This window comes from Bufo bufo, chromosome 2 (genome assembly GCF_905171765.1).
Source record: "Bufo bufo chromosome 2, aBufBuf1.1, whole genome shotgun sequence".
NCBI classification, from domain to species: domain Eukaryota; kingdom Metazoa; phylum Chordata; class Amphibia; order Anura; family Bufonidae; genus Bufo; species Bufo bufo.
The window spans coordinates 792,116,025-792,136,859 of record NC_053390.1 but is presented as its reverse complement, the minus strand read 5'-3'; the positions used below and the strand labels follow the sequence as shown (position 1 = coordinate 792,136,859).

The window sequence follows — 20,835 nt, the reverse complement described above, 5'->3', positions numbered from 1 at the left end:
AGAAGCAGAGGCTAAGAACGACTGACGATTGTGCCTGACGTCCGCACTGCTAAGGTCCAACGCAGTAACAAAAATACACAAGATATGAGCAGTAATAAAAAAAATAAAAAAAGTTCCCTCAAAATGTATATAAAGATGTTTTAAAGGGGCTCTCCCATGATTAATGTAAAGAAAATGAACAATCAGGCATCATATAGTACATGACAATCTCTTTCTAACAAAGCTAGAACCAGCCCTGGACCTCACATGGATCCAGACATCTCCACATTCACTGCTCTCCCCACCACGGCTCAGGGGGGCGTGTCTCGGCTCTCCCCACCACGGCTCAGGGGGGCGTGTCTCGGCTCTCCCCACCACGGCTCAGGGGGCGTGTCTTGGCTCTCCCCACCACGGCTCAGGGGGCGTGTCTCGGCTCTCCCCACCACGGCTCAGGGGGCGTGTCTCAGCTCTCCCCACCACGGCTCAGGGGGCGTGTCTCAGCTCTCCCCACCACGGCTCAGGGGGCGTGTCTCAGCTCTCCCCACCACGGCTCAGGGGCGTGTCTCAGCTCTCCCCACCACGGCTCAGGGGGCGTGTCTCAGCTCTCCCCACCACGGCTCAGGGGGCGTGTCTCAGCTCTCCCCACCACGGCTCAGGGGGCGTGTCTCAGCTCTCCCCACCACGGCTCAGGGGGCGTGTCTCAGCTCTCCCCACCACGGCTCAGGGGGGCGTGTCTCAGCTCTCCCTATCACGGCTCAGGGGGCGTGTCTCAGCTCTCCCTATCACAGCTCAGTGGGTGTGTCTCAGCTCTCCCCACCACGGCTCAGGGGGCAGCTGAAGGATGAAACTGAGCATGTGCGGCCATCTCAGTGAGCAGGACAAAGAAATAAGAAAAAAAAAGAGCAAACAGCAGGTGGCGCTATACAGATACATTTCATTGAATACCTTAATAGCTATAATACATTTTTAATTATGCGCAATTATAAAAAGTATTCCGATCCAGGCGCTGGTTTGAACACTAGAATATTATTTATGGGACATACCCTATAAGTAAAGAGAGAGACACAGCAGTATACAAACCATAGATGCAGACCATGGACTACCAAGGGGTGCTTGGAGACAAGGGGCCTACGCTAGATTATTCCACTAGACTTCCCTTTGCTAGAGGAACTACAGTGGTCTCAAATGGTGGGGGGGACTGGCTCATGGAAAGTGCAAAATGGGGCACCATAAAAAGGGTCTATTTTAATCTTTTCTACGGGCTGCTCTTCTCTACGTGCACCATCAATTTCAAAGCCAAGTTCCAAGCCTGCAGGAGCAGACAGGGAGGCTATGGTAGACTATATGGAGCCTAAAAACTAAAGGGAAGCACTGGCTGGACGTTCAAATGACCCTCAATTAGGGAATGCTACCCTTCTCCGTCCAAGCTATGGAGGAAAATAAAACGTATGTCTAGAATATGTGATGGCAATATCAGGTGTGCATGGTTGAAGATCTGATTTCTGACACCTTTTTAGGGTCCCTGATGTTTGGTTATAACACTTGGTTGTGTCTTAACAGTTTAATTCATGTGCAGTTCTCCAGTGCCCTGAGTATTGTTGGTGGTGGTGGTGGTGCTGAGGAGCTGGAAAGTCATGGAAAATAAAGAAAGGTGGGAAGTAAAAGTAGATAGGTGTTGACAAAACACTTCTGACTTCTAATTCCCGGCACGCTGTTTCAGGGAGCCGCTGCACTCGTGAGCGATGCAGGCTCCCAGCAGTTTTCAAAAGGACAGCGCCATACATCGCATAGTGGCAGTGCTTAGTATTGCAGCTTATGTGACCAAAGTACAGTGATGTCACTGCACTAGGAAAAGGCTGCGGCGCTCAAGGTGACCGCCATACTGTAGAATTAAGAACTCTGTTCCAGGTCTCCGCTGTCCCACCTGACTCCCCAGTTCCCAGAGTCTGCTGTGTAGACCAGAAGTCAGTCTCTGTGCAAGTCTATGATAGCCTTGATGAGAGTTTCATAAGCTTGTCCTCGGATAGACACAGCACACAATGTAGGATCCGTGTAGTCAAAGTGGGGGTCTGAAAGTAGTGTAAACACAGTACGTTAAAGGGGTATTCTCATCTCAGACAATGAGGGCATATCGCTAGGATATGCCCCCATGTCTTATAGGTGCGGGTCCCTGCAAAGTGGTTGCGGGAGGACTCCGGTCTGGCCACCAGCAAGCGCTCTCCCATTCATTTCTATGGGCACAACGGAAATAGCTTGGCTATTTTCGGCAGCCCCACAGAAATGAATTGTGGGCGGCTGCGCATGCACAGTGCGCCCTCCACCAGTTTCTGGGCTCCGTTTAAGAGATAGGTGCAGGTACCTGCGGTGGGACCCGCACCTATCAGACAATGGGGACATATCCTCACAATATGCCCCCATTGTCTCAGATGAGAAAACCTCTTAAACTACTTGGTATCCCAGCAGACTACAACAACCGGTCAAGGCAAAGGAACCGTTACTAGCCCTTCATGGATGGTGACAAAAACAAAAACAATGGCTGAACATAGCCTGACGGTGGCACAAGCTGAACAATTCTATACATAAGGTGACCTATACCCCATGTAGATCAATAATCATTAACAACATAGTCTTCAGTGGCCATACTTCAATAGCTCCAATGAAAGAAGACTTCAAGCATACCCATCTGTTCCACAAGGACTAGATAAATCCTAACTGGTCTGGATCAGCAATATCCCACCAGCACATGAAGCAGAGGTCCAATTAGTTCTGGACCTACATGAAATACCAGGGGTTGATATGTCCCATGAGACATCTGGTGGCCCAAGTCATATGAGGCGAATCAACTTTTACCCAACGTTTTCACAGCTTTCTCTACGCGACAGCTCAAGCTGGATCATGTCCCCTTCCACACCAGCCATGTCAAAAACACATTGAGCTACATACACCATAGACTTCAAGGGAAGCGACATTGAATGGAAGATGTCCAACATCTAGAACCATCAGGACACCATAAATACGGTAGTTAAAATGGGTTGTCCACTTTTTAGAACTCCTTATCATTAGAATGGTTTCCCAAAAATAAGATGATCACAGGTTGTACTAATCTGGGAACCACCGCAATCAGCTGGAATCTGTAGAACTCAGCAGCAAGCGCTCATTTCTCCTAAAGCACCACCACAGGGGAAATTAAGCATTACACAGTTCCCATTGAGATCAATGAGCGCTCCAGACATTTTGGGTCCTCCAGAGAAAGATATTCTTAGCATCATATCAAAGATCATAACCCTTACAATTCAAGAAAGGAAGGCTTGCTGTAAACTGAACAGATATTTACCAGTCGAAGAATTGGTTCAATTCAAAAGGCGGGGATGTTCTCGCCCAAATCTGTTTTCTCGTGTTGGCCATGAGACAGGCCGCCTTCACCATAACTTTTGAAATACAAAAATGAATTACGGCACACAAAAATAAATAGAAGGTATAATAAAACGCTCATAAAAGCTGCTCATTCTCAACAAGGCCTCAAGGAGCAACATAGTAAAGCACATTTGGACTTCACATGCATCATCTAAGATGAAGAAAAGGATGAAGACCCTAAGGCAACTCCAGACGACTTGTGTATACTTCACTGGTCAATGCAAGCTTTCCTCAAAGATTCAAGAGTGAACATTTACTCAATGTACTATTCCATCCATTATTTATCCACACAAATTTACAACTTTTTTTTTTTTTTTACTTTCTTATCTGGATGACTTTTCTTCCATTCCTGGGGGTAGGCAGGAGCTCAAAGGAGAATCAAGCACATGCATCTTCCAGAAAGAATTACAATTAGGGCTCATGTCCACAAATGTAAGTGCACCGTGCCCGTATTGCGGACCGCAAACGGCGGGTCAGCAATACACGTGCTTTGGCTGTGTGCACTCCGTACTGCGGTTGAGGACTCTCATTTGAACGAGTCCGCGTCCCACAAGATACGGCCAAAGATAGGACATGTTCTATCCTTTGCGGAGCGGAGACATGGATCGGAAGCCCACAGAAACACTACAAAGCGCTTCCGTGGGCTTTCAGGTCCGTGGCTCCACACTGCAAAAGAAAAGACATGTCCTATCTTGCGGACCCAATCAAGTCAATGGGTCTGCATCCGCAGCGCGGAGTGCTCATGGCTAGTGCCCATGCATTGCGGACCACTATTTGCGCCCTTAGCTTGTTACCCCCCTTCATACAGATGAATCCCTCACATATGAAGGAATCTCTGTCATTTTTCTTCAGTTCTAGGTGCACATCTCCTCCTACCATGATGCACCGATGCCAGTGGTTATCTCAGGGCACCTTTACGCACGCGATTGTCCGTGCAGGATCATACCCAAACATGGTGATCTGTGAACATCAGAACAGATGTGGCATCTCTCAGCAAACGGCGCGTGCTTCAGAAGAACAGCCACAAGAGACAACCGGCGTTCATCAGGTGCGACTTCAGAACGTGAATGACGCCGATCAGACCCAGAAACAGATTTTTCTTCTTGCTACGATGTCAGAACTCATTTGCCAGCCGCTCAAGCAGAAGGCATCTTACAAAGAGCATCTGCCCAAAGAAAAAAACTGCCGCACTTTGGAACAGATGTAGGATTGCTCCAGTGCTCGGGAGGAAGGCACGATGAGTCTTGAAGAGCATTGACCAAACTGCAATACTGCTTGACCTTCACGGGCCGGCTCCTTATTACACGCGCACAACGGGATTTTTGACAGAATAGATGAAGAGGCCATTTAGTGACGAGAGCGCATAATCGCCGTGCGACTTGTCCAATCTACCCAATTAGCCTCGCTATATATCAAACACATAATGCAGGGTTGGGACACGAGGTCTTGATGCCCAAGGCAGGGATTTGCACCCTTCCCCCACCCTCGATGCAGTAGTAGCTTTTGAATGGACAACTGTCAACCATCTTTCCCCAATTATGAGCTGCAATACCAAACACAACCTGTGGACAGGAGTGGCACCATTTTTTATTTTTTTTAAAAGAGTGCAGCCATGCTTTCCGAATCCTGGAACCCTCTTAAAGCCTGCTTCAACCGACAGTCCTTCTGCCTTGAGACTCCATATTCAAAGTATTCGCAAACCCCATCCTTCTTGACCTGTCCAAGTGGGTTTATTTAGTTTTTTTTTTAATGCAAATGTGGGGGGGGTTAACATGATGTTTTTTTTGTCATGGGTTTGCAGGTATACCCGTTTCATTACCACGATACACAACCAATGCCAACCTGAAAAGCTATCTATGATATGGCCTCCTCTAAATGTATGCACCTGGGAGCTCCAGTGATGTCAGGGAGCGTCCCCTGGCTGAGAAGGAATCGGGAGGTGAAAAAAACCTGGAAGAACCCGGATAGATACTAAAAAAAACTGGCGTTGAATATCAGAAACTTTTATCCAAGAAGTCTATGGGGTCTAGCATCTCTCGGAACTAGGAGGACACATTGACCCAATTGTGTAAGATCTCCCACAGTATCACTAGGTGCAGGCATCTGGCTGCAAGGGCGCAACTCCTAATCATCCCTAACCCAAGCGGATAGGACGCACTGATAAAGAGTTAACTGAAGTAATTTATCTCATCCTCTTAGCACAGGAAAGACGGAGATCCTGATAATGTCAGTCTAGATCACTTCACGTCTTCACAGTGCTGCAGCGGCATTAAAAACCGCTGATGGTGACAGTTGTTGACAGAGCGGCACAAGGACTTCAATAACGGAACACTATTAACGCCAGCTCTGAGCGACAGCGGACAGCACCGCGCTCACTTATCTTCTGAGGGAAAAAATCCTGAATTGTGACCAAAATGGCAAAATGCAGGGGTGTAGTGTTCATTGGGGCAACCCCAAAAAGGACAGAATTCCCCTCCTAGCCCCCCTCTAGTGGTCACCTGGTAAAAGGAGTTAGTCCTGGTGGTCTAGAGTGCCTTAGCATTTAAAGGGGTTGTCTCATCTCATACAATGGGGGCATATCGCTAAGATACGTCCCCATTGTCTTATTGGTGCGCACCCGCACCTGTGTCGAGAATGGAGACTGAAAGTGGTGGAGGGAGCACAGCGCATGCGCAGCCCCCCTCCATTCATTTCTATGGGGCTGCCGTAAATAGCCGTGCGCTGGCTCGGCAATCTCTGTTCGGTCCATAGAAGTGAATGAGGAGAGCGCTTGGTGGTGGCAGGAACAGAGTCCTCCAGCCACCACTTTGCGGGGCTCCATTCCCGATATAGGTGTGGGACCCACACATATAAGACAGACAATGGGGGCATATCCTAGCGATATGCCCCCATTGTCTGAGATGAGACAACCCCTTAAATACCCATTTTTTCGGATGGTCTAGGATGGTTATAAGTTAAAGGGGTTCTCTGGGCTACCCTATTTTTGCCATGGTTTCCGAGCAACGAAATAGTGGCAAGACCATGGCGGGTAGCCACACACTGGTTATCCCCACCGAATAGGGGTAATCAGTATGCACAACCTCAAGGCTCGGCCTACTAGTTGGACTTTTCCAAAGAGTACTTTGCCCATATGAACAAACGCTTAAGTGGTTAATGCCGTATGACGGTTACAAGAAGTCAGGGCTGCTCCACTGGACAGGAGATGACAGTTTGATCAGTGGTGGTCCAATCTGACCCGTGTGTCCTATAACTTTGTGCCTGATCATTACACATACACTTGGGAACGCCCGTTCTCAACACATCTCGACCACACCGTTCTCTCGAAAGGCGTCGGTATGTATGGTAGGTCGGCGGGCAGTCTTTCCTCCCAATGCCACCATAAACTTCTTTATTTCAATGGTGAGGAAGAAATGAGCTGCGGAAAGACACCTCTGGCAGGACAGGTGAAAAATATCGGATTGTGTGCGATCCCAGAAATGGAGGTTCCCCTCTCTGAATGGATAGGTAGCGCGTATGTCGGTGGGAGCGTGGTCCTTCTCGGTCCCAGGAAAGTAAATGGAACGGCGAACCAACATGTGCACTACCGGTCCACTCACCTCTGTTCTTGGGATTGCACAGGGTCCCAACGGTGACACTTTCCAGATTCGATATTCATCACCTACGCATAGTCACCAATACTGTAGTAGGTTAAGGGGTGGCATATAAGCCTTGCCCTGGGTGGGAACGCCCCCCAAATCTGCCCTGGACTGTTCACTTAGAGGTAGGATTACATTAACATTTTGGCCAAAACATCCTAAATCTTACTGGCCAGTCCTACAAATTCGGGACAGTTGGCAACTACACCGATGCGGTGGATAGATGATAACTAGTCCTCGTGGGATAACCCTTTGGTTATCAAAACCACATTTGCGTAGTCAGTAGAACCTGCAAAAAAAAAATTGCACTTGCTGATATTAATGATTTTATATGATGACTCACGTCAGAATCTCATAGACCCCCCCCCCTCCATCCTGGCACCTAGGAGGTAAACTTCGGAAAGTGTTCCATTAATTACAAGTCGGGAGAGGAAGTTTACTAAGTGAGGCAAATGTTCTTATCGTTTCTATCAAAATTCATTAAAACTGTCAGGAAACCAAATATCACCATCTGTCTGGGAGCTGTAAAGTCGCTAAAAACAGTTCCGAGGAAGGAGGAGAGCACATCAGAAAGCTGCGCATTTCCAAAGGATGAGCCTCTCTCCCGGCGCCAGCTGGCGGATACCCACTGTAATGCAGATTTCCAGCCGCAGGAACCCTGTAGTACCTACAAATCCTATGGCCAGCTATCAAACCAGGGTGAGGACAAGAGGCAGAGGGCCGCCTGCTAATCTAAGGGCTTGTTCACACAGTGCAGAAGGAGAATCCTTTATATCAGGGATACTCAACCAGCGGCCCTCAAGATGTTGTAAAACTACAACTCCCATAATGCCCTCCTGTAGGCAGATAACTGTAGGCTGTCTGGGTATGCTGGGAGGGGAGGCCCGTCCCTGCCTGCCATTGGCTGCTCCACCCCCCCCCCAACCGGATGTTTTCATCCGTGTACAGGGAGAAGCAGCAGCGGTGGTGCGGGGACCAGGAGCGGAGCCGGGTAAGTATATTACCGGTGAGGGGCCCGATAGTCTCATCTTGTACATTGCTAGGATATGCTCCCAACGTCTGATACCCGCACCTATCCTTAGACCAGAGCACACAAAGTGACAGAGGTCAGCTATTTTCAGAAGTCCCATTGAAATGAATGGGAAGCGCACTGCGCGGCCACCTCTCCATTCACTTCAATGGGGATCACTGGCTCAGCTATTTTCAGCACTCCCATAGAAATGAATGGAGGGCGGCCGCACATGCACAGTGTGCCCTCCATCACTTTGCAGGCTCCATTCTAAGCATAGGTGCGGGACACGCACCTATCAGACATTGGGGGCATATTCTAGCGATATGCACCCAATGTCCAAGATGAGACAACCTCTTTAAAATTATAGCTCAATCTACAGAGAGGAACAGAAGTATTTGAACACCCTGCGATTTTGCAAGTTCTCCCACTTAGAAATCATGGAGGGGTCGGACATTCACATTGTAGGTGCATTCCCACTCAGAGATAGAATAAAAAAATAAATTTAGGAAATCACATTGTATGATTTTTAAAGGATTTATTTGTCTTGCACTGCTGATCATAAGTATTTGAACACCTGAGAAACAGCAAGAATTCTGGCTCTCAAAGACCTGTTACTGTGCCTTTAAAAAGTCCACCTCTACTCCACTCATTAATCTAACTTAGCACCTGTCTGAGCTCTATAAAGACCCCTGTCCACCCCACAGTCAGTCAGACGCCAACTACTACCATGGGCAAGACCAAAGAGCTGTCAAAAGACATTGTGGACCTCCACAAGGCTTGAAAGGGCTACGGGGCAATTGCCAAGCAGCTTGGTGAAAATAGATCAACTGTTGGAGCAAATGTTAGAAAATGGAAGAGGCTAAAGACGACTGTCAGTCTCCCTTGGACTGGGGCTCCATGCAAGATCTCACCTCGTGGGGTATCACTGATGATAAGAAAGGTGAGGAATCAGCCCAGAACTACAAGGGAGGAGCTGGTCAATGACATGAAGAGAGCTGGGACAACAGTTTCAAAAGGTCACTGTCGGTAGAACAGTTTCAAATCATGCATTGCACGGAAGGTTCCCTGCTCAAGTCATCACATGTCCAGGCCCGTCTGAAGTCTGACAATGACCATCTGGATAATCCAGAGGAGGCATGGGAGAAAGTCACGTGGTCAGATGAGACCAAAGTAGAACTTTTTGGTCTAGACTTCACTCGTCGTGTTTGGAGGAAAAAGAAGGATGAGTTGCATCCCAAGAACACCATCCCTACTGTGAAGCATGGGGTGGTAACATGATGCTTTGGGTGTGCTTCTCTGCGAAGTGGACAGGACAACAGCACTGTATTAAGGAGAGGATGAATGGGGCCATTTATTGTGAGATTTTGAGCAACAACCTCCTTCCCTCAGTCAGAGCATTGAAGATGGGTTGTGGCTGGGTCTAGGGTTGAGCGATATACCGGTATCACGATATACCGCGGTATTAAAAAAACGGCGATATGGCGATATCGGCGTTTTGTAAATACCGCGGTATTTCGTGACGTCATAGGAGCGGTCATGTACGCTGACCGCTTCTAAATCTGCGGCCGCCCGCCCCAGCATGAACCGATACGGGACATTTGCAGAGTACTTCTACTCGTGCAAATGTCCCCGATACCTGCTGGCCGCTTGCGGCGGCGCTCTTAGCAGTTCGGCCGGCGTGGGGGAGGGAAGGAATTCTGTCACTCGCATTTCCTGCACCCGACCTCTGAGAGGACGCTGTGATCCGCGCAATTAACCCCTCAGGTGATCACAGCGTCCTCTCAGAGGTCGGGTGCCGGGAATGTGGGCAGTGCCCCCCTCCTCCCTCCCTCCCCAGTATTAATCATTGAGGCCACAGGGTCGTCCCCCCATCATTGGTGGCAGTGGGCCCCCCCTCCTCTCTCCCTCCCCAGTATTAATCATTGGAGGCCACAGGGTCGTCGTCCTCCTCCTCCCCCCATCATTGGTGGCAGTTTGCAGTTCCGATCGGAGTCCCAGCAGTGTAATGCTGGGGCTCCGATCGGTTACCATGGTAGCCAGGACGCTACTGAAGCCCTGGCTGCCATGGTATGTTAGTGAGCAGCATTATACTCACGTGCGTCGTGGCCGCCGGGCGCTCCTTCTTCTCATAGGTCTGTGCGGCGCATTGCTAATGCTATAAGCCTTAGCAATGCGCCGCACAGACAGAAGAAGGAGCGCCCGGCGGCCACGACGCACGTGAGTATAATGCTGCTCACTAACATACCATGGCAGCCAGGGCTTCAGTAGCGTGACTCCTGGCTGCCATGGTAACCGATCGGAGCCCCAGCATTACACTGCTGGGACTCCGATCGGAACTGCAAACTGCCACCAATGATGGGGGGAGGAGGAGGACGACGACCCTGTGGCCTCCAATGATTAATACTGGGGAGGGAGGAGGGGGGCACTGCCCACATCCACCAATGATGGGGGGACGACCCTGTGGCCTCCAATGATTAATACTGGGGAGGGAGGGAGGGAGGGAGGAGGGGGGCACTGCCCACATCCACCAATGATGGGGGGACGACCCTGTGGCCTCCAATGATTAATTCTGGGGAGGGAGGAGGGGGGGCCGACTGCCACCGATGATCGGGGGGAAGACCCTGTGGCTTCCAATGATTAATACTGGGGAAGGAGGGGGGGCCCACTGCCACCAATGATGGGGGGATGACCCTGTGGCCTCCAATGATTAATACTGGGGGGGGGGCCCACTTCCACCAATGATGGGAGGGGCACCCTGTGGCCACTGCCACCAATGATTAATACTGGGGGGGGGTGCACTGCCCACTGCCACCAATGATGGGGGGGGGAGACCCGGTGGCGACTGCCAGCAATGATTAATACTGGGGGGAAGGGGCACTGCCACCAATGATGGGGAGGGGGACCCTGTGGCCACTGCCACCAATGATTAGTACTAGGGGGGGGGGGGTTATCAGAGGGGGCTGATAAGAGGGAGAGGCTGGGGGGGGGCTGATCAGAGGCTGGGGAACTGCCCGTCTGCCCCCATACAGTATAACGTCTCTTTGTGGCTGCCCCCATACAGTATAACGTCTCCTTGTGGCTGCCCCCATACAGTATAACGTCTCCTTGTGGCTGCCCCCATACAGTCTAACGTCTCCTTGTGGCTGCCCCCATACAGTCTAACGTCTCCTTGTGGCTGCCCCCATACAGTATAACGTCTCCTTGTGGCTGCCCCCATACAGTATAACGTCTCCTTGTGGCTGCCCCCATACAGTATAACGTCTCCTTGTGGCTGCCCCCATACAGTATAACCTCTCCTTGTGGCTGCCCCCATACAGTATAACGTCTCCTTGTGGCTGCCCCCATACAGTATAACGTCTCCTTGTAGCTGCCCCCATACAGTGTAACGTCTCCTTGTGGCCCCCATACAGTGTAAGGTTTCCTTGTGGCTGCCCCCATACAGTGTAACGTCTCCTTGTGGCTGCCCCCATACAGTATAACGTCTCCTTGTGGCTGCCCGGCTGCCCCCATACAGTATAACGTCTCCTTGTGGCTGCCCCCATACAGTATAACGTCTCCTTGTGGCTGCCCCCATACAGTATAACGTCTCCTTGTGGCTGCCCCCATACAGTATAACGTCTCCTTGTGGCTGCCCCATACAGTATAACGTCTCCTTGTGGCTGCCCCATACAGTGTAACGTCTCCTTGTGGCTGCCCCCATACAGTATAACCTCTCCTTGTGGCTGCCCCCATACAGTATAACGTCTCCTTGTGGCTGCCCCCATACAGTATAACGTCTCCTTGTAGCTGCCCCCATACAGTGTAACGTCTCCTTGTGGCTGCCCCCATACAGTGTAAGGTTTCCTTGTGGCTGCCCCCCATACAGTATAACGTCTCCTTGTGGCTGCCCCCATACAGTGTAAGGTTTCCTTGTGGCTGCCCCCATACAGTGTAACGTCTCCTTGTGGCTGCCCCCATACAGTGTAACGTCTCCTTGTGGCTGCCCGGCTGCCCCCATACAGTATAACGTCTCCTTGTGGCTGCCCCATACAGTGTAACGTCTCCTTGTGCCCCCCCCCCCCCCCCCCCCATACAGTGTAACGTCTCCTTGTGGCTACCCCATACAGTATAACGTCTCCTTGTGGCTGCCCCCATACAGTATAATGTCTCCTTGTGGCCCCAAGTGTTTTTTTCTTCTAAATGGGCATTTATCGCGATATATATCGTTATCGCGATAAATTTCTTAATATCGTTATCGTGGGAATATTTTTGATATCGTCCAACCCTAGCTGGGTCTTCCAACATGACAACGACCCGAAGCAGAGCGGGAATGCACCTACAATGTGAATTTCAGACCCTCCATGATTTCTAAGTGGGAGAACTTGCAAAATCGCAGGGTGTTCAAATACTTCTGTTCCCCACTGTGTGTGTGTATATATATATATATATAAAAAAGAAAAATAATGGCGGCACTGGAGACAGGTAGTATGGGTGCTAAGTCCAGGGATATAGCTGCTTACCCCAGATGAACAGAGATGAAACAAGGACAGCACTCCAAGTAGAAAAGTAGTATTTAATCACCCATGCAGATGGCAACGTTTCAGCTCAAACAAGAGCCTTTTTCAAGCGTTCAGGCTTGAAAAAGGCTCTTGTTTGAGCTGAAACGTTGCCATCTGCATGGGTGATTAAATACTACTTTTCTACTTGGAGTGCTGTCCTTGTTTCATCTATATATATATATATATATATATATATATATATATATATATATACACATACATATATATATACATACATATATACACACACACACATACATACACACACACAGTCAGGTCCATAAATATTGGGACATGGACACAATTCTAACATTTTTGGCTCTATACACCACCACAATGGATTTGAAATGAAACGAACAAGATGTGCTTTACCTGCAGACTGTCAGCTTTAATTTGAGGGTATTTACATCCAAATCAGGTGAACGGTGCAGGAATTACAACAGTTTGCATATGTGCCTCCCACTTGTTAAGGGACCAAAAGTAATGGGACAATTGGCTTCCCAGCTGTTCCATGGCCAGGTGAGTGTTATTCCCTCATTATCCCAATTACAATGAGCAGATAAAAGGTCCAGAGGTCATTTCCAGTCTGCTATTTGCATTTGGAATCTGTTGCTGTCAACTCTCAAGATAAGATCCAAAGAGCTGTCACTATCAGTGAAGCAAGCCATCATTAGGCTGAAAAAACACAACAAACCCATCAGAGAGATAGCAAAAACATTAGGTGTGGCCAAAACAACTGTTTGGAACATTCTTAAAAAGAAGGAACGCACCGGTGAGCTCAGCAACACCAAAAGACCCGGAAGACCACGGAAAACAACTGTGGTGGATGACCGAAGAATTCTTTCCCCGGTAAAGAAAAAACCCTTCACAACAGTTGGCCAGATCAAGAACACTCTCCAGGAGGTAGGTGTATGTGTGTCAAAGTCAACAATCAAGAGAAGACTTCACCAGAGTGAATACAGAGGGTTCACCACAAGATGTAAACCATTGGTGAGCCTCAAAAACAGGAAGGCCAGATTAGAGTTTGCCAAACGACATCTAAAAAAGCCTTCACAGTTCTGGATCAACATCCTATGGACAGATGAGACCAAGATCAACTTGTACCAGAGTGATGGGAAGAGAAGAGTATGGAGAAGGAAAGGAACTGCTCATGATCCTAAGCATACCACCTCATCAGTGAAGCATGGTGGTGGTAGTGTCATGGCGTGGGCATGTATGGCTGCCAATGGAACTGGTTCTCTTGTATTTATTGATGATGTGACTGCTGACAAAAGCAGCAGGATGAATTCTGAAGTGTTTCAGGCAATATTATCTGCTCGTATTCAGCCAAATGCTTCAGAACTCGTTGCACGGCGCTTCACAGTGCAGATGGACAATGACCCAAAGCATACTGCAAAAGCAACCAAAGAGTTTTTTAAGGTTAAGAAGTGGAATGTTATGCAATAGTCAAGTCAATCACCGGACCTGAATCCGATTGAGCATGCATTTCACTTGCTGAAGGCAAAACTGAAGGGAAAATGCCCCAAGAACAAGCAGGAACTGAAGACAGTTGCAGTAGAGGCCTGGCAGAGCATCACCAGGGATGAAACCCAGCGTCTGGTGATGTCTATGCGTTCCAGACTTCAGGCTGTAATTGACTTTGCAACCAAGTATTAAAAAGTGAAAGTTTGATTTATGATTAGTATTTTGTCCCATTACTTTTGGTCCCTTAACAAGTGGGAGGCACATATGCAAACTGTTGTAATTCCTGCACCGTTCACCTGATTTGGATGTAAATACCCTCAAATTAAAGCTGACAGTCTGCAGGTAAAGCACATCTTGTTCGTTTCATTTCAAATCCATTGTGGTGGTGTATAGAGCCAAAAATGTTAGAATTGTGTCGATTTCCCAATATTTATGGACCTGACTGTATACACACATCATATAACTAGAGTGGACTTGGTTTTCTGCCACACGGTCGGCACATGCTGGGTTTGTTTTGGGGGCGGCTGCAGATCTGACATGCCCGTATACTCCATGTGACGGCTTCAGCCAATCCCTAGCCTTAGTGGTCACATGCTGTATACCGCTGAGGTCAATGATAGCCTGCAGCAGTGTCCGGGGTATACAGGAGTCAAGGCTGCAGCAACGGGGAGGATCGGAACTGTGGTGCTGTGGGTGAAATAGGCGATAGGCGAGATGTTCTATTATTTTATGATCATATCCTTTTCTATACAAATATAAACACGGACAAACCCTTTAAGTTCTCCACTTTGAACAATCCCGACTTGTTAGATGGGTCAGTTGGCAATACGCTGCTCACAAAGGGACCCCCAGAGATCAGCTGTAACTGTTCAGTTCCCCTGCAGCGCCACCGCAGGGTAAATTAAGAATTACACAGTGCCCATACACAACAATGGGCTGGGTGTGTAATACAGGACAGGGCAGGACCTCCAGAGCCAGAGACCCTCTTTATTCCAGGTATATAAAAATGGGTTTTCTAAACTGGACAACCCCATTAAGCCAACAAAAAAAAATTATTAAAAAGGTCTTTCCATCCGTGGAATTAGTATTATCCTCGACTACCTTCCGTCAATTGTTTACCATCTGCACACCATCCGTTTTTTACATCAGCCATGAAAAAATGGAATAGATGGACAATCAATGTACGATTAGTTTTTTTTCGCGGACCCATTGATTTCATTGGGCGAGTCAAGTGTGAAAGTCAGACCCAAGTAATGGCCGCTGCAATTTATCTGTGTGGAAAAAAATTAAAATAATAATCCGATACGTGAATCGACCCGCTGACTTTAAGGGTCCATTCACTAATCCGTGTGTGTTTTGCGGACCCGCAAAACACGGACACCGGCAATGTGCGGACCGCACATCGCCGGCACTTAATAGAAAATGCCTATTCTACATAGACTATCCTAGAATAGGACATGTTCTATTTTTGTTTTCGGGAACGGCAGTTGCAGACCCAGAAGTGTGGGTCCGCAATTCCGGATCAGGGCAGCACATCGTGCAGCCCCATAGAAATGAACGGGTCCGCAATTCCGTTCCGCAAAGTGCAGACGTATGAATGGAGCCTAACGTGTCCGAGTTTAGTCCGTTTGAAACGCAAAATCACGGCAAAAGGCACGCAATGGGCAGATACCGGTTGAGTGTTGGCAGTCGGGGCCTCACCCAGCTTTCCTAACAACAGACATAACCAATAAATGGCTGAGAAAAATTCCATGAAATTATTATTTTTTTTGTTTTCAAAAATTCTAAAGTGTATTATTATTATTTTTTTTAAATTAAAACCAGAAAGGAGGAAAAGCCTTCGGTGTGTGGATAGTGAAGGCTTCCACGTGTTCAGAGCCTCAAGGTCAACTTGTTCGAAACGCGGAAAGTGTTCCACAGCGAGACAATAAATCCGTCATCTCCAGCTGAAGTCTCACTTGGAGTCCACATGGTCAAGCAGCTTGTGTTTGTCAAATAATCTGTCATTTCTAATATGCCGGATCCAAACTGTTGTGTGCGCGCACATATGTACATATCTAACCTCCACACGTGTGCCGGCTGTCAGGAGCCGCACCGGGAAGAGGAGGAGGCGGAGACCCTACAAGGCATGCTCAACTGGCTTAAAGGGACACCAAACCTACAAATGTAGGAAAAAAGCCAAACGGTAAGAAAAACGGAAGTCCTGACCATCTCAGTCTTCAGCGGGGGTGGAGCTCGGACAAGGGGGTGGAGCCTGGCTACAAGGAGGCTTCCCAGCTACAGAAGGGGTCGTCTCACTTCGCCAAATGCCATTGATCATGCAGAAAAAGTGACTACAGGCCACTTACTAATGCATTGTGACCGTCCATATTGCCTCCTTGGCTGGCTGGATTCCTTTTTCTATCATGTTATACGTAACTCGTTTCCATGCTTACGACCACCCTGCAATCCATCGGTGGTGGTCGTGCTTGCACACTACAGGGAAAAGCACCGGCCTAGGTGAGCTCCCACGGTCCCGGCCACCAGAGAGGCTGCCATTTTTTCCTATAGTGGTGTGCAAGCACGACCACCGCTGCTGGATTACAGGGGTGGTCGTAACCATGGAAACAGCAGTGTATAATGTGATGGAAAGGAGGCAATATGGACAATCACAATACATTAGTAAGTGCCTTGTAGTAACTTTCTCTACAAGATAAATGCCACTTGCTGAAGTGAGAGGACACCTTTAAGGGCCCGGGGGGGGGGGGGGGGGGACTGAGAATTCCTATTTTTTTTTTTTTAGATAGGAAAGAATAGGACGGAGGAGAGGAAGGCCATCGGCTGACGTCCATCTTACATTTATGGCCATCGTAAAAAGGTAGCTATCCTCAGGACAGGTCATCAGTATCTGATCGGTGGGACCCCCCACCAATCAGATGTTTGAGAAGACCGTGGCGCCGCAGCGCCATACATTGTATAGTGCAGGCATCCTCAAACTGCGGCCCTCCAGCTGTTGCAAAACTACAACTCCCAGCATGCCCGAACAGCCTACAGCAGGGCATGGTGGGTGTTGTAGTTTTACAACAGCTGGAGGGCCGCAGTTTGAGGATGCCTGGTGTAGTGGTTGTGCTTGGTATTGCAGCACAGCGCCATAACAATTAATGGGACTGAGCTGCACCTGGGTCGTGCGGAACGTGACGTGACACGGGAAAGCTGCTGCGAGCGCCGATGCCTTCTCAAACAGCTGATCAGTGGAAGACCCCCGGACCCCCACTGATCAGATACTGATGACCTAGTCAGAGGATTGGTCATTAGTAGTAAAGTCTCTAAAAACCCCTGCAGCCGAGAGCATCTGTATGAATGCTCCCACCAAAAACATGCCAGACTAAACTAGCTGATCACAGAGAAAGGTTTTTATTTATTTTATTTTTTAAATGGCTCCCCGTTCCTTGAGCAAAATGGCAAACGATTGGCCATATCCGGCCGATCATGTAATACCCATGTAGTTTCTGTTAATGGATGAAATGTTCAACTTGGTCGGCCATCACTATCTGCCGTCATCCTACACACTAATATTTGAAAAATGGTAAAATTAAAAAAAAAAAAAAGTCATATTCTATCTGAGCAATAAGCTGAGCCGATCAGTGTTCTATATTCTCAGGGATAGAAGAGAGAAGGGGCCCATGGGAAACAAATCAAACCAGCCAGCCCCCCCCCCCCCCCTCCTATTATGGTTCCACTCGGGACATGTTCCTGCACAATCCAGCACTGGCGGATAGTGGCAGACTGTGCAGGGTGACACCCCCAACTGGTAGCATCCATCTGGACCTTCATTGTTAACCGCCAGCAAGTCATTCATAAACTTCTAGCAGGAATAATAAAGGAATAGCACAACATAGAGTCCTAAGAATAGATGCTCTAGAATTGGGATTACACGGGGAATGCAAGGATATTAGTCAGGAGAGGGGACGGCTCCTCTTTACAGCGACCTGATAATCCAGAACCGGCAGGTTTTGTCGATTCTGGATTAAAGGAATAGTTAAAAGGGTTTTTTTTGGTTTGTTTTTTTGAGAAAATGAATATATTTTAGAAGTCTATACATACATGCGGTAGAGAGCAATTGATTCCTGGAGCAGCAGAGAGGAACGACCTGTCTGTGCCTCAAAACTGATGCAGGAGAACAAATTAATGACAGCTCCGGGATGGGCCTAAGAGATTAACTCTCTGCCTGCCAGGAGACGCCAAATCCCATCACACCGCACAAAGCTGCAAACCCCCTGTAGTGCAGTGTGTGTGTGCGTTCCCCCGGCGGAGAGGACCCGTGCAGATGCAGCAGAGCCGGGTTTGTCATCAAAACAATGTCATATAATAATGGGTTAGGAGTGATTTTACATGGGGCTGCCGGTGCTGGTTTACTGAACTCCTAATGACAAAGCGCCATTTCTTATTGGTTTTACCTAAGACGCCATGGCGAGCAGTCATGTGGGGGCACGCGTGCTGCAGACTAAGGTGTACAACAAGCTCAGCTCTGCTACACCTGTAAATAATAAAAGGGGTGAAAATCATACCGTGACTATATATATATATATACACACACACACACACACATAGCACTGGCGCCGATCAGGAGGAAGCCATGTACTATAGGGACGCGTCGTAACCCTAGATGGCGTCCACTGGAAACGCCAAGCCGCGCAGGATCAGGACAGAAAATATCATATATATACACACACACACAGCACACGTCACAGAGCCATCAGGTGTCAGCGGTGCCCATCAGATCACCACCGCCCACTGCGAAAATACCCAAAAATCAATCAATTGCAATAGAAACCGGTCCCAAAGTTTATCCGACCGGCCTAGAAAATAAATAAAAAACTTCCCCCATGATGCTCTAGTCCTACGACCTTGCACAGCGATTAATCTCATCATGGTCATCGCTCACAGAGATGATGGGGGTAGTAATGAATGAATAGGCGTGCATTCGGGGAAACTTCTCCCTATACACAGGCAGCAGCCCCTGTCAGGTGCCCACCTATATGATCAGCAGCCCCTGTCAGGTGCCCACCTATATGACCAGCACCCCCTGTCAGGTGCCCACCTATATCATCATCAGCCCTGCTGCACATGTGAACCCACACCCAGCACCCACCCACCTCCTCCTCCTCCTCACAGCATGGGATCACAGCCACCCACCCCGAGGCTGAATGACGCCCCCCCGGGCCCGGCCTGTCACTGCCCGGCAGCATGGAGACGGAGAAGGGAAGGAAATAGCACAGACCTTGCATCTCCACCTGGAGGAGAGGAGCCGAGCTGTTTATGCTATGGCTTGTGCAAATATGAAACAAGGTACCAGCCCACCAATCAGCGCGTACGAGCGTCCCGGGGGCAGCCAATCAGAGCGCGGCGAGGCTGGACTGCAGCCAATGGCAGAGGGCTTACACGGAGAGTGGTGGAGGGGGCGGAGACAGCGGGGGGGATAAATACAATCCTGTCTTCTGCCCTCCTCCTCCTCCGCCCTAGACATGGCCGAAGGAGGGAGGGGGAAGAGCAAAACTTCTTCTGCACCGAGCCCTGACAATGGCAGGGAAACCAGGTCACTGGGCCAAATGACACCGCAGGAATTCCTCGGGGCTGGTTCACACCGGCAGCTTTTGGATGCAGTTTATATATAAAAAAAAAAAAGAAGTACAGGTCCCTTTTCCTGTGTGCACTTCCGGTTTTGTTTCCACAAAAGTGCATCAAAAATACCTGCAGGTGTGAATGAGGCTTCTAACCTCTGCCCAATTTTTTTATTTTATATATCAAAACTGCTGTAATAAGGAAAACTGGTTTAGTTGCCCCTAGCAACCGATCAGATCAGCTCTGGAAAAATGAAATGTGGAATTTGATTGGTTGCTATGGGAACCTAAGATTTATTTATTTTTCCATTACACCAGTTTTGATTATTCTCCCCATATGTATTTCATGCATGCAAGTGTTATCATTTTATATATATATATAAAAAATGTTTAATTCATTTTTTTGCTATAGAAAAATCTGGAAAATGCGTGAGAAAAAAAAAATTAAATACTTTTTTTTTTTTTTTTATATTTAAATGGCATGGGCCCACAAAAAAAAAGCCCACACACTTATCAAGCCACACCCCCTTTTTGGAATGTAGGGTGGCAGGCCGCAGAGTCAAGATCTGCTCCGCCAGTGGATAATTTTGAGAGGATTGTCCCACAAAGCATATTCTACATTTTTTCAAACCAGCCCCTGGATCTGAATATTTTTGTAATTGTATGGAATTCAAGATTTAGCATAGCCGCTGAGTTATCCACTGAAATCTATCTGTATGGCGCCACCTGCTGTTTTTTTTAATTTTTATTATTATTATTATTGTCCACCACACTGAGCTGGTCGCACATGCTCAGTTTAAGGCTAGGGTTACTCAAAGACATGTGTCACGCGATCAAAAAACACATCAAAACGCATCGCACCCGCGCGGAAAAAACTGAATAGCTGAACGCAATCGCAGACAGCACTGACTGAACTTGCTTGCAAAATGGTGCGAGTTTCACTGAACGCATCCGGACCTAATCCGTCACGCTCGTGTGAAAGAGGCCTTACAGTTCTGGAATGTACTGGATAACAATGACAGCATTATGTCAGTGTTAGGCCTCTTTCACACTACAGTATTTTGCGTTCAGTATACTGGACGTTTTTTGAGTTCAGTATACGGAACAGATACTGAACCATTCATTTCAATGGTTCAGCAAAAAATACTGAAGTGTCTCCGTGTGCATTCCGTTTCAGTATTTCAGTATTTCCG

The 20,835-nt window shown here is 48.3% G+C and overlaps 1 protein-coding gene across 3 annotated transcripts in view; it reads right to left on the bottom strand.

Annotated features, from left to right (window-relative positions):
- Positions 1 to 20,835, bottom strand: part of CTBP1 (C-terminal binding protein 1) — a 291,189-nt gene that overhangs the window by 124,642 nt on the left and 145,712 nt on the right. The window contains exon 1 of one of the 3 annotated variants that reach the window (XM_040419245.1): positions 19,303 to 19,371. The exons of the other annotated variants lie outside the window; for them this stretch is intronic. Coding sequence (XP_040275179.1) covers positions 19,303 to 19,309 — 7 coding nt within the window. The 5' untranslated portion in view covers positions 19,310 to 19,371. Of the gene's footprint in view, positions 1 to 19,302; positions 19,372 to 20,835 lie in introns of those variants that run through there. 3 annotated transcript variants of the gene reach the window in all.